At 41.4% G+C, this 13,622-nt stretch overlaps 1 protein-coding gene across 8 annotated transcripts in view; it reads right to left on the bottom strand.

Moving 5' to 3' along the window:
- The window catches only part of LOC124162285, a 568,759-nt gene extending 555,765 nt beyond the window's left edge, over positions 1 to 12,994 (bottom strand). For all 8 annotated transcript variants that reach the window (XM_046538768.1, XM_046538767.1, XM_046538763.1 and 5 more), the window contains exon 1: positions 12,454 to 12,994. In XM_046538768.1, coding sequence (XP_046394724.1) covers positions 12,454 to 12,563 — 110 coding nt within the window. In that variant the 5' untranslated portion in view covers positions 12,564 to 12,994. The remainder of the gene's footprint in view (positions 1 to 12,453) is intronic.
- Positions 12,995 to 13,622: the final 628 nt, after the last annotated feature.

Here is a 13,622-nt window from a genome sequence, read left to right as displayed (position 1 = left end):
ACAATTATTGTCCTTCATTAAAGAAAACAAAATATTGACAAATCAGGAATTTACTAAATTTTTCTGTAACAAATTCAGTTTTTTCGATTGTGAAAAGAGTTAAAATTAGTTTAAAACCCATTACTTGGGGCTCGGTTTCTCAAACATTTTCCCCCCTGGTTTTTGACCTCCCCCCCCCCCCCGAACGAAATTCCTGGCTACGCCACTGATCACACGTTGCAATATTACGTGAACGCCGTTATATTTTAATAACTTATCGATGAGACGCGTAAAAAGATAAAACTCCAATTCAAGATTTTTTAACCCACGTCCATTTCACACCACTAAACCATTAAAGCTGAATCGAATAAATAAACATAACATAACCAAAATCCACATGAACCAATAAACGGCGAATTCAACACAGTGACAGGATCATGTTTTTGTCACAACATATCGGTCAAAGATACTGCGCAGGAACACATCACAATACTGGCACTCTCTACACACGGGGCGACCTCAAAACACAGGCTCCGACCACCGCCAATAATTATGCAGGACAGAAGAGCGACGACAAATACATGCGAAAGTGTTTACCTTCCTCGGAAAACTATTCCCTCCACTTCTTCGCGGACGCTAGAACAGCCTCCCTCTTCGCGGCTGGAGCTCGCCCGTCTTCCGCATTCCTCGATGACCCCGCGAGTGTCCGATCGACTCACGTAAGTCAATATTTTCGCGTCTGGGTCCCTTGCAACATCTGCGCCTTGGTGGACATCCGCCCTGCACCGACCACTTCCGAGAAATGCGCTCTCTCTCCCACACTCAAAAGAGTGGACCCCTGGCTTATGTTACGGCACATGCACACACAAAAGGCGAGGGGGATGGGGTACGTACTTAAAGGGGAGGGGAGGGAGCTTGGAGAGGGGCTGAAGAGGGGTAGTCCGCCAGTGCCCAAGATTGTAGCGTGGGTAGGGGGGGATAGGAACGGAAAGGAAGCGCGCAAACCTTGACAAAAATAAAGGATTCCTGACCTTGACAGGAGGTGGAGGCACTTTCCACATCCTCTCCGGCCTCTGCTGAAGAGGGGGAGAGGGAGTCGAGAGGCCAATTCGCGCTGATAAATAGGCAGTGATTTTTTTGAGACCACGTCGAAGACTTACCTCAGCGGCTGCCGAAGATGAAGTAAACAACGAACACCGCTGAAATTTTTATCATATTTCAAGAGGATTTTATTCATTTATTTTGTGCGGAAAATCCACAGAGGAAAAATCATTCGCCTTGACCGGGATTCGAACACGGATCCCTCGATTTCCGGCCGAGTGCTTTAGCCAGTTAAGCTACCTGTGGAAATTTGTGGACAATACCGGACAAGGTGGTATGGACTGCTTTTTGCGACTTTTTTAGCAGTCCAAGTCGTGCGCACGGCGCCACAGTCAGAGAGCAAAGCCCGAACTTCGAACACGAACAATTTGTGCATTGCGGGTGACTCCGAAAAAGTTATCACCGTGGCTAGTCCCGGTATACTTAAATTATTTATTTTATTTACTTCCCTGTAAACAGCTCAGAACGTCCTTTACATAGGGTGTTTCAACATTAACAACGGAACAATACAAGCATCCATGCCCTGGATAGGATTTCCTCCATCCTGTTGTGTGAATTTTCAATCTGCCTCTTACCTACGATGTGTGTTCAGAAAATAACGTGAACAAGAGTTATTAATTTCTTGCTGCTTTGGAGAGTTCAATTGTCAATTTTTTTTATTATGTTTGTGTGTATTGCCGGCTTTGGTGGCGGTACTCACGACCTACGGATTCGAACCCGCGACCTACAGATTAGCAGGAAAGGACTTTACCCTACCGCCACCGAGGCCGTAATATACACTAACATAATAAAAAATGGACAATAGAACTCTCTAAAATCGCAAGAAATTAATAACTCTTGTTCACGTTATTTTCTGAACACACATCGTAGGTAAGAGGCAGATTGGAAATTTGCACAATGATGTAGGAAACGAGAAGCTTTAGAGATGAAGGAAGGAAGAAAATGGAACGATATAGGGCCAGGAAAGGAATGAGTGACTAGTAAAATTTATCCGGTAGTGGAAAGAAACTGAAAGATAACGGAAAAAGAAAAGATGGGAAGGAGGGATAGAATGATTAAATTTTTTTAAAATTGTTAGGAGGAATTAACAAATAGGTCTTGATGCAGATAAGCTGTACGGGAAGCACAATTAAGAAGCTAAGTAAATTATCTTGGTAGAAACGAAAGTCAATTTAATTCACCCGAGGAAAAATGGACAATGCATTATTATAAATTATATTTGTGGCTTAAAACCATAAAATTGAAAATGTTTGCTTAGAATTTCTCACTGCCTAATGCAAGTATCACGGACTTTATAGTGTGATTGACAATGGATGTTTTTTCACGTGACTACAGAGATTTCATAGTAGCATTCTTTCGATAAATCGCTCAATCTTATCACATGGGAGAATCGTTATACCTTGAGGCAACTTTACACCAATAGGGATAGAAAGAGGGAGAACCTCATACCATTGAAGAACCAAAACATCTCAAGACCTTTGAATCACTCTATTGATTACTTCAACAGAAAAAAAAACAATAAAAGTGTCAGAGTACCATGGTAGGCCATAAGTACCCCATCTTTTATAGAGTAACATAGTTTTGAACGTTTTTCTGCAAGTAAAAAATAGAAAAGTAGAGCAAAGTATCTAAAAAAGATGGCAGGGATGTGCAGGCAATTATTAGAAGAGACGCAGACGGTGACTGAGAACGAACGGATGTAAATCCCGATATGGTATACATTGGGATAAAGGAAGAATACAACAATTCAGAGATAATTGCGAAGACAACATTTTAATCTCTAAGGACATAATGCAATTAATACTCCACCTTTCACCGAAATCGCATTTAGTTCAAGCAGAAAAAGACGTTAAAAAAGAGAAAAAAGGCTGAAAATTGTGGCTTGAGAAGAATAGTAAGACAGGCAGCGTTTGAAATGAAATAAAAGGCTCTCAACGATAATTCTATTATCAGTAGTAATAAGATGAATAAATCGACAAAATATGCCAAATACGATAAGGAAGGGCTACGAAGGGAACTTGGAGCAGTAATAATTTGTAGAGATAAACAGATTTTCATGGATCATAAACGTGGGCCTTGAGGTGAGCGAGGATACAGTTATGCGTTTAGTTTAATCATTAAAGCAACATGACGGCGTGAGTGAGCGTGAAAAATGAAACCATGTATAAGATAAGATCTATACGTAAATATAAGACCAATAGCTACCATTTAAAATTTTATAATGAAAAATCTTTTTTAATTCACAGTGACCTTTGAGAGCCATCAGCTCACAACATTTTCCTTAAAATATTTCATAGCCATACCTTAAGGCTTTGACATTATATATGCATTAGAATCGTGAAAGAAATACGTTTAAGATTACATGTACAAACAAAGAAAAAAGAGGTTCCACAAAATTAGGAGAATATGGCGTACCGTGGAAGAATATTCGCCAAAATACGACCTGAGGAGTTGGCTACATCATGAGACAAAATCGATTACGTGGGAAACATTGTGTGGGAATAATCGGAGGAAAAATTAAATATCTAAGGTTTTCCTGGCGTACGATGCTGAAGAAAAAGTTTGGTAGTTCAGTGGGCAGAGAGCTATACTGACCGATGAGTTCCGCATTCCAATGCCAGATGAATCCTTTATAAACTCGTTACAAAAATCCTCGAAGTTCGAGATGGTCGAGGAAAAACGAGCTTGCCCCCAAACCCTAACTGCTAATGAGTAAAATTCACAGGCTTGTGGCTTGGCATGCCGTGAGATCAATTCTCACGTATGTACCCCAACCATCGGGTTAAAAAAATCTTTGATATTTACTAGGGATGGACGGATCCAGGATTTTTTTCGGATACGGATTCGGATCGGATCCTTGATCTTCGGAGCCGGATATTTCGGATCGGATATTTTCGGATCCAAATGCATTTTCAAAGTCCTGACGCTGAGATTCCCCCGATGATTGTTCAACCCCTTGGGAAGAGTCACACTATGTGCCAGTCGTATTTTGCCTATGCTATTTTCCACGGCTGAAATTCTCCCCTACGTAACCTCTGCGAGAGCTTTTAAACAAAACGATTCATGAGTAGAACAAGAATCGCATGCGACGGCGCATTCGAAGAGAGAATCGGAACTCTTTCCACCCTTATTGCATTCACTGAAGCTATTAATTAAAATTTCGGATCCAGATCCGATGTCTTCCGCGACTTTGGATCCGATGTATCCGATCCGACCATCCCTAATATTAACATAATGAAAGTACTTATTTATACTATATTCCTACACTTATTTATTTCAACCGACCTAGGTTTCGGTGGATAATGCTATTTTCATCCCGTTTTGGAACAATTAGGGGCGAGTTTACACTCCCTCCTGGGCTGGTAGTACTCGATTCATGTCGTAATGATGTTATTTTTATTTGCACACGAACTCAATAAAATTTCACTAATTATTTCAACCAACTCAGATTTGGCATTATATGCTGATACTTGAGTTGGTTGAAATAAATAACAGTGGAAATACAGTATAAATGAGTACTTTCGTCACATTAAATATTGGGTTAAATTGTGACTTAGTGAGCTATGGTAATGGAGTCCTCAAGGGTCATCGACCGGTTTCACGCTAGGAGACTCATTAGGGTAAAATATGTCGAAAGAGAAATTCTAATGACGAAAAAGTTCCCCAAAGAAAACCAAGAAGCAAATGCTTAAGGCAAACCAGGTTGTTATGAGAAAAAAGTATCAAAAAGGAAATAAGAGGGGGATTGGGTTTGTGTGGTGGCGAGAGTGGCTGGCTTCCTACCCATATGGTCTGGGTTCAAATCCCGGCGGTGGCAGAGATTTTTCAGACTACCCGATTCCTACTAGAATGCTTTGTGGAGGGTACTTTAGGTGAAGCGCTCCGTCCGTCGGATGGGATGTTAAGTCGTGATCCCCTTGGCACCCTTCGTTAAGAGCAGGCTAATGCCGACGCCGAGTTTCTCTCCACCCCTCCTTCCATTCTCTTCCCTCATGGCGCAAATGATCTCAGCTGCTGGTCGCCTCCATCAAATACCAGTATCAGAAATTCCAACGACGAAAAAGTTCCCCAAGTAACGTTTGATATTTATGTTTATGTTCAACGAACATGTACTGTTATTTTTTTTACTTTTAAGTTTAATATGATGTGGATTTTTAATTGATACTGATGGATTGTTGCCAAGGAGTTATTTAGAGAAGAAAGAGGATTGTTGGGAGGGAAGCCATTTATAAAAAGAGCTTGAGGGAGGGAGATGAGAAAAATTTGTAATTTGAAAAGAATGGAGAGGTCTTAGGAAGAATAAATTGTCTAATGTTACACTCAATGAAAATCAAGAGACAAATGCAGAGGGCTTATGCTGTGGTTATGAGAAAAAAGGTCTAAAAAGAGACGAAGAAATGGGGTAAGGCATAGGGTAGGCAGTCACGGTTCATCCGAGCCCTGCATTAAGCCTTTAAGCTGTCACACAAATTCCCCTCGCTCTTCCTTCTTCTTGACTGTCCCACATCGGGCAGTTTGGTTCCGAGATTCCCGAACCCAAAATTATCGTACTTTTCCTCCGGCGGGAAAATCACGATAAAGCCACGTTGATATACGGAGTACGCCGCTGTGCACCCAGAACTCGTGATCGCCTTAACCTATATAGGGAAAGGAGGAATAATTAAACCTAGTGTCCCCGTAAATGAATCCGCTCAATCTTAAATTCTACTCACGACGGCGACATTACCGGTAGATAAACGGATATGTCGACGATAACCTCCGCCGCATGAGGAATACTCAATCGAAGTCAATTAGGGGAACGATCTTACACTCCCTTCTGGGCTAACGACACTCGAATTAGTGTCGTAATGATGTTATTTTTGATTTAACCACGATCTCGAGAACAAGCCTGAGTAGATTGTCGGTTAAGGAAAGGCAAAGAATGAAATGCAGGGTTGTCAAAAAGGAATGGTGCTGTTTTGAACATGGTTTAAATGAAAACGGAATCGCTTACTTTTTATTTTATTTTTATTTTTTATTTATTTTTTTTATTTTATTCTCAAACCACCGGATACAGCTCTTATTGGCCATTTTACACCGGGGTGTTCAACAAGTGCAACAAGTAAACGTACACAAACGACCATGCCCTGGACCGGGGAAACCTACCCAGGCGGGACTCGAACCCGCGACCTCTGGTTTGGCAGGCGAGAACGTTACCCCGCCGCCACCGAGGTCGGCAATATATTTTATACGTTTTATTTTTCGAATTTGTCGCCTCAAACAGTTTTATTATATAATGAATAATTTCCATACATAAAAATGCCAAGAGAGGCCGCAAAAAACTGAAATACAAATAAAAGGACACTCACACGTGAGGATTCAAATTTTCGACCGTTTCTATATTAAGGTAAGGAAAGAAAGGGATAGGAACATATAATGGAAAAAGGACGAGGACAACGGTGCTGTGGTAGATGAAAAAAGCCAGAAATCAGAGGGGAAATATGCTACCTGAATGTTTACGCTTAAAGCGTCGTGTGAATGAATGAAGTCGCTAAGGAAGAAAGAAACCCGGCGTCGACATTAGTCTACTCTTGATAAAAAGCGCCAAGGGGACCACGGCTTAACGCCCCATCCGACGGACGGAGTTCTGTGCTTGAAAAACCCTCCTCAAGGCACTCGAGCAGGCATTGGGCATTCTACGAAAAATCTCTATCGAACTCTCCCTACATCTTCCTATGAAACACTTAAACCGCACCATTATTTTATGATAATCCTGTTTATTGTTTCCAAGGAAACGTTTGCCGATGGGAAAAATAGTAATCAGAATGACGCACGGAAACGAGAGAGTTACTGGGAAACGAGTGATAAATCACTGCTTCGCGAACTAGAGATAGGCTTCATTATTTCTTATTGAAAATATTCTAAATAAGAAACGCGAGATTTACAAATTCCCTCATTCATCACTACGGGCATAATTCAAAGTCTGATTTACCTAACAAGGTCTGTCAGAAATATTAGTTACCTTCAGGTTACGGTAACGGATGGATCATCTTGATGTTATAGGTAACTAGGCAATATTGAACTGGGTCAAACCTTCATAAAGGGTACCACAAACATGCATGGAAGCAAATAAAATCCAAAGTATAACTCAATTATCAAGCCGTCATTGCGTATAATAATTCAACCAAATGACAACGAAGAGCCTCATCAAATACTCAACGAATTCAGACTGGTCAGCTTTCAAAAAATATTAACAAAATATTTTAAAATTAAAGTATAAAATTAGATAAGTTTTACACGAGCAGGAGCTTTCAGATTGCAGCCATAAATGCACCTCTATTACAACGATTCAACAAAAAAATCTAAAAGAAGATAACATTTTCAATATACCACCAATTAAAAAATAGCAGGAAAAACCTGAAAATTAAGTACTTATATCTTAGAAGCCTTGATAGAAATGAAGGTTTTCTTTAAAACTACGCTCATCACAATCATTTTCCTTGTCAATAATTTAAATGCAACATCAATATCGCGCGAATCACTAGAATTAATTCTGTTCCTAGACTCATGCTGGCAAACTTATCAATTCCAGCTAGAGGAAGTTCGGACAGTTTCAAAGAAAACTTTAACTAATTAAAGTATAGTCAAACGAATTTCTATTCGACTACGATCCAAACAAACGTTCAACTTTCCATTCACCAATACTTTTTATTTCAGCTCTATTTGGAACAGTTAAAACCGAAATTCATTATTTCCTCCGTCGAATCACTCTCTGCTAACATCATATCTATCGCATCCAAAAGCTATCTATGCCATCATTCTCTTTTAATGCCAATCCACTAGGGCAGTATACTGTAACTTTCTTTTTATCGAATAAGCACTGTATTAGGTAGAGGTATTTGCCGCAGAGGTATTGCTTCAGAATTCTTCGCAAAAAGTGGTGTCTTCCTATGAATAACAAGAAACAACTCCAAGAAGCAATGTTTCTATCATCGGGCATAAGTTTCAAGCTTCGATGTAGACGGAGATATAATTTCACGCATTGGCAGCTGACATGAAGAGCAATGACGGGAGATGAAGATAAAACGGCTAGCTATTTGTGATTTATGGAGCGTTACGCATTCAAGGACAACCACTCTTGAGAAAGTATTTGAAAAAATGTGAGGTTATGCGATCAATAAACCATATGATGATAGAAAATGAAAAAAAATCCAACGAATTAACGATGCGAAATATGCAGTAATGAGTTGCACACTATGTATTCGTAACTCGAAGAGCATTAATTTTTATCAGTGGGATCACTCCATATTTTTCAGGATATTTGCATCGCCGCAGCACTGATATTCCTCCAATATTTACTTTAATGGCTGCGGTACTGCGATGTGTAAGGCAAAGGGAAAACACCAAATTATTATCCCGAGGAGTGGCAACTACTCCACTCATCTTTATCTCATGATATAATTGAATAGGGTGGTTTCCTATTAATTTTTTATTGCCTAAATCGAAAGATTATTACTCCTGGAGTACGTATTTCACGCTTATAGATTTTTAATGACGATATCTATTTTTCGCGATTAAACGAAAAGTGAAAAATTTCAAGCGCGCGATAACGCGACGGCTAAGTATGAATGCTAGGAAAACCCCGCGTGACGTCATTCTGGTTCCCGCTGTCCTCGTGTGAGGTGACCTTGGTGCGAGGCTTTTAGACCCTCTACGATGCAGGCTGATAGCAGGTAGCGAAGTACCCTGCTAGCAGATAGCGCTTGGCTTAAATAAGGATTATTAATACCCTATCAAACGAAGGAAACTTTCCGGCCAAAGCCAATTTTAATAGGTGATTATTAAGAGACGTTTCCCTGAGCTCTGTGCCTCATGCATGCATTGGTAATCTCAGACGATGCTAAACTCCTATCTACTCGTATAGAAACTAGGTCCCTGTGGCGTCACGTGGAGTGGCATCGCATGGGCGCCAATCTGGTCTTTTTCAAATGAGGTTAAAATTGACCGTTAACATTCGTCTAAACTGGGATTTCTAGAATCAAATACTTTGTATATGATGAATACACTAATGGTTGTCAACGAATCGCAATCAATGCCTTCCGTTTTCTTTGATGAAGGAAACTACCCTTATGTCTCGAGTAAAATATCCCGGATGTAAACTAGCCCCCTATTCAGATCTCCAGGCTACAGAACGATACACTCAGGATCGCTGACTGATAATCCTGGAGTGGCATTAATGCTACGAAACAGCGGTAGGATGCGCGTGAAAAGCTGCCTGCAGTTGGACGAAAAAAAATATTACTTTCAAAAATAAACGTATAACCCGAATATGCTGTAGTGGTGGAGGTTTACATACCTGCAGCAGATTAAGATAAAGAAGTAGGGGGCCTCTACCAATATATGACAGAAGAAATCAAGATGGTAAGAGGTGAAGAAAATCATATTATTTTAGGTGATTCGAATGCCGTCGTCGGGGGTCAAGACGGAAGAATAATCACGAAATTTGGATTAAGAAACCGAAATAAAAAAGGTAAAATGTTACTTGAATTCTGCAAGGAACTAGGGTTAGGTTAGTGATTGCAAACGCATTATTTAAACACCCTGTACAAATAAAATGCCTTGAGACCTTAGAAGATTACAATTCAACTACATTCCACCAAAACGACGATCCAGAACCAGTGAGGGACTACAAAAGCTACCCCGAGGCAGATATCAACTGTGGCCATAAATTTTTTAAAAAACTGAAGAAATAGGTAAAAACAAACCTCCGGCGGTTTGAAAAATTGAAGGAAAAGAAGTCCACTTATAAATTCCAACGTAGAAGTGAGGAAACAATTCATCAGAACTTACATTTGGAGTATGATTCTCTACGGAAGAGAGGCATAGACAATGACAGGTATGCAGAAATCAAGAAAAGAGGATTTTGAAATATGGTTCTACAGAAAAATGATGAGGATTAAAAGGATAGACCATTAAAGAAATGAGGAAATCCTACGAAGAGCAGTAGTGAAGAGAAGCCTCGAGTAACATTGATAAAATGACGGAACAACAAAATCAGCCGTATTTTGAGACATGATGGCCTGATGAAGACAATCGTCCAGGGACAAGTAGATGGCAAGATCGGAAAAGGTAGAATAAAACATGCACTGGTAAAGAAGGATGAGGAAGAGAAGAAATGCATTGGTATAAAATGGATTAGCTAATTGGAGAAATTAAGGAGTGAGATTATTAAAATGAGACATTGCGTTTCGTCGTCACAAACAACAGTAACGACGAAACGCGTTGTGTAATAATAAAACTAAGTGGAAATATTGCAATGTCTCATTTTAATAATATTAAGAACTTGCACCATACCGTGCCCAACATCATACAAGATATGAGGAGGGAGAGTTGTGACATACCAATCCTCGGATTATTGACCAGTGACGATGATAATTCCGCCGGTAACGAATATCACCGAAGGTTTCGCCCGCATTAATGAGTGGACATCTGGGTGTGTGTAAACGGTACGTTTAGTGGGCTTGCGGATAAATCAAGGCGTGAAAACATAATGTAGCTTACATCCGTTGCAACCTGAAGGAACTTACGAGAGGGGAAGTGCCAGTAAAAGTGATTATAAAATACGCGGAATGCACCCAAAAAATAAGTTTATTTGTAATTATGTACTTTTTCAGCGGTAAAATGCTCCAAAAGTTGGCCAAACCTGAAAATATTAAGGGTATGAGAGTCACCGTAATCAGGGCTAGAACTAAACCGAACCAGAATTAACTTACGCCGCAAAAATATAATTCCATGGGAAAATGTTTCACCAAAGGACAAAGGGAATAAACGCTTCCCATGGAGTCTAAGGGGCAAATAATTTAATCAGAGAAGATCATAATTATATCTTATCTCCAAACATATTTTGAAGCTACAAACGAAAGCGAAATTGAAATATGATAAAGCCTCAAAACGGTAAAAAAAATAGCCATGAGCTCAATGAGCTATTCTATTCCCAATAAATACCTCATTCGTGTTTCGAAGAGCGTACACTAATTGAGAAGAAAATATTATATCAAGTATAATATTGAGTAGAACCTCAGAGAGATTTGGACCTGACCTTATCATTATATCCTCTAATGAAAGCGCCTAAAACTGGATATCGTTTAAATTATACAGCTTTTGTGCATTACAGTAACTATCGTCTATTGCTTTTGATTTTCTTTGCACTAACTACTTTGGAAATATTTGCAGGACAGCGACAGTTTAGAATACGTATGCTTATCAACAGGAGAGATTTTATTAAATTCAACATAGCTTTTGTTTGCATCAGCACTCATAAGTTCATATTATATTCAAAATCACAAATTCAGGTAAATTAGATACAAAATACAAGTCACTAAAAAGAAGGATACAACTCACGACATGAAGAAGACATGAAAATTTAGGAGAGTACCTAATGTTTTATAAAATAAAGATGAAAACGCCCGCAATAATAAACGCTAAATATGAATGATTCGCCATTGATGAAAAGTGAATACCTTTTCTCTCGAGAGGAGGATATTGAAGATGCATGATGATCTCATTCAAAAATGGGAGTGACGTAGCAAAATTTACGATCTTCTTTCCCACGTAAAACCTGAATCCATGCGTTTTGCATTCCAATATCCGCCGGCAAACAAGTCAAGCGCAGCACATAGGAGAGTAAAACGCGTTAGTCCTCGTCTCGAAAAATAATACTCGAAGCGGTGCGAGAGCCTGTACACAGCCATATGTGAGAATTGAAGCTCATGGCGCGAAAACTTCTTCATTGTTGCTATCGCATTCCTTTGCAAGGCTGAAGAGACTGAGGATTTACCCGTAGACGAAAGGATTGAAGCAAAAATATTAACATCAGCATAAAAACTTATGGATAAGACAATTGCAGCAATTTGGAAGGAAAAGGCAAGGACAGCGAGAATAGACAAGCAAATAAATGGCACTATAGATTAATATAAGGGTCAACAGCTTAAGATAACATCACATTTATGGTCACATTTAGATTTACGATAAATTCCTTGCAAAAATAAATATAAAAACACCTACGAAAGCAACGAGGGTCTTAGTTCCTTGTTATATGCCAGTAATGAAACTCCCATGCAGGATTGGTTGGAGAAAACATGAGCCTAATGATACCAAGGGGTTTCACCCAAGTGTATTAGGCGTGCAACGCGTTTACGACATAATGCATGATCGCAGTAAACAAGTCGACGGGAAGAAGAATGCGCCGCGGAATGCCGCGAAATGATAAAGCTAGCATTCCTTCCACCATCGCATCACCACCCGAAGATGCCAGAATAAAAATCCGAAATAATTCCCAGATCTCCCCCCTCCCTCCTCATCATCTTCTTGAGAGATGCTCCCGAGGTCACCTACCTCTCGAGTTGGGTCGGTGGCGGAGGCCCCGGGACCGGAGAAGCCTTCGCCGGAGGCATTGCCGCCACTGTCTTCTCCGGGATAGGAGGCGGGCGTCTCTTGGCATCCATGGCAACGACATCCAACGCCGCCAAGCGTCGAGTCACTCACTCAACAAAACCCTTCCGCTCCGACCACCACTGAGCACGATCTGTTGGCTCGGACGTGCCCGAATCCCCAGGGGATCATTCCTCACGGGTCACCGAACACGTTTCAGCCACGTCACAGAACAGACACCAAACTTGGACCACACGGCACCGCAAAACATATTCCACAAGTGCTGAGAGAGAGGACCGCCACGCGCTACATGGCGGAAAGAGACTTCAACGGCCGCAACAACACACCATAACAACAAACAAGCGGGGAGGAGACCTCAACGGCTGCACGAACAGGTGAAGGGGAGGACGCGCACTGGTTGTGGGACCACTAGGGAAGACGGAGCACAGCGGAAGAGCGGCCGACGGCAGTGAGGCCTCGCCTTGGCGTCAGCCTCGCCGAGACTACACACAACAGCAGAGTTCTCCCTCACGGGCGGCCCTCCACCTCGGCTCCCCACTCCTGCGCCAACCTCACCGCCACTCCGAAGCCTCCCCGCCTTCAACCGCCCCCACCACCTCGCCGCCTCTCTTTCTGCCTCCCCGCCGCTGCCAGAGTGAGTGCCAGCCTCCAGGCAGCGAGAGCGGCAAAAGAGTTCGATGGGTGTGTGTTGGAATGAGGGGAGGAGGGCTGGCTGTGAGCAGTGTGAAGGAAGGTAGGGAAAGAGTGGTCGTGCCTGTGGAGGGGGAGCTGTGGAGGCAATAAGGAGGAGGTTTCACGTGACCGAGGGAGGGTGCGAAGCTCAGGACGGGGAGGTGGAGTAGGTGGTGGTCTTGCTGTGGAGAGGCTACATCCTTGCCTTCTCGGCTATCCAGCGTCCCGGACGCCAGCACTCCTCTCTAGAGCCTCATCGCTCTCCCTTCGCCCGTAAGACATCCTGTCCATGAACGACAACCCCCCTGTGACCATTATTATCCCCGTATTTTTCGCTTCCACTTTCGGCCACTTTTCTACTAAGTTCTCAAAACTCTTTATATTTTAAAATATCGGCCTTATTAATGGTTTTCTACCTGTTAAGACTGAAATAAAAAATA

This window comes from Ischnura elegans, chromosome 7 (genome assembly GCF_921293095.1).
Source record: "Ischnura elegans chromosome 7, ioIscEleg1.1, whole genome shotgun sequence".
Taxonomy (NCBI): Eukaryota; Metazoa; Arthropoda; class Insecta; order Odonata; family Coenagrionidae; genus Ischnura; species Ischnura elegans.
This window is presented reverse-complemented; position numbering and strand designations above follow the sequence as displayed.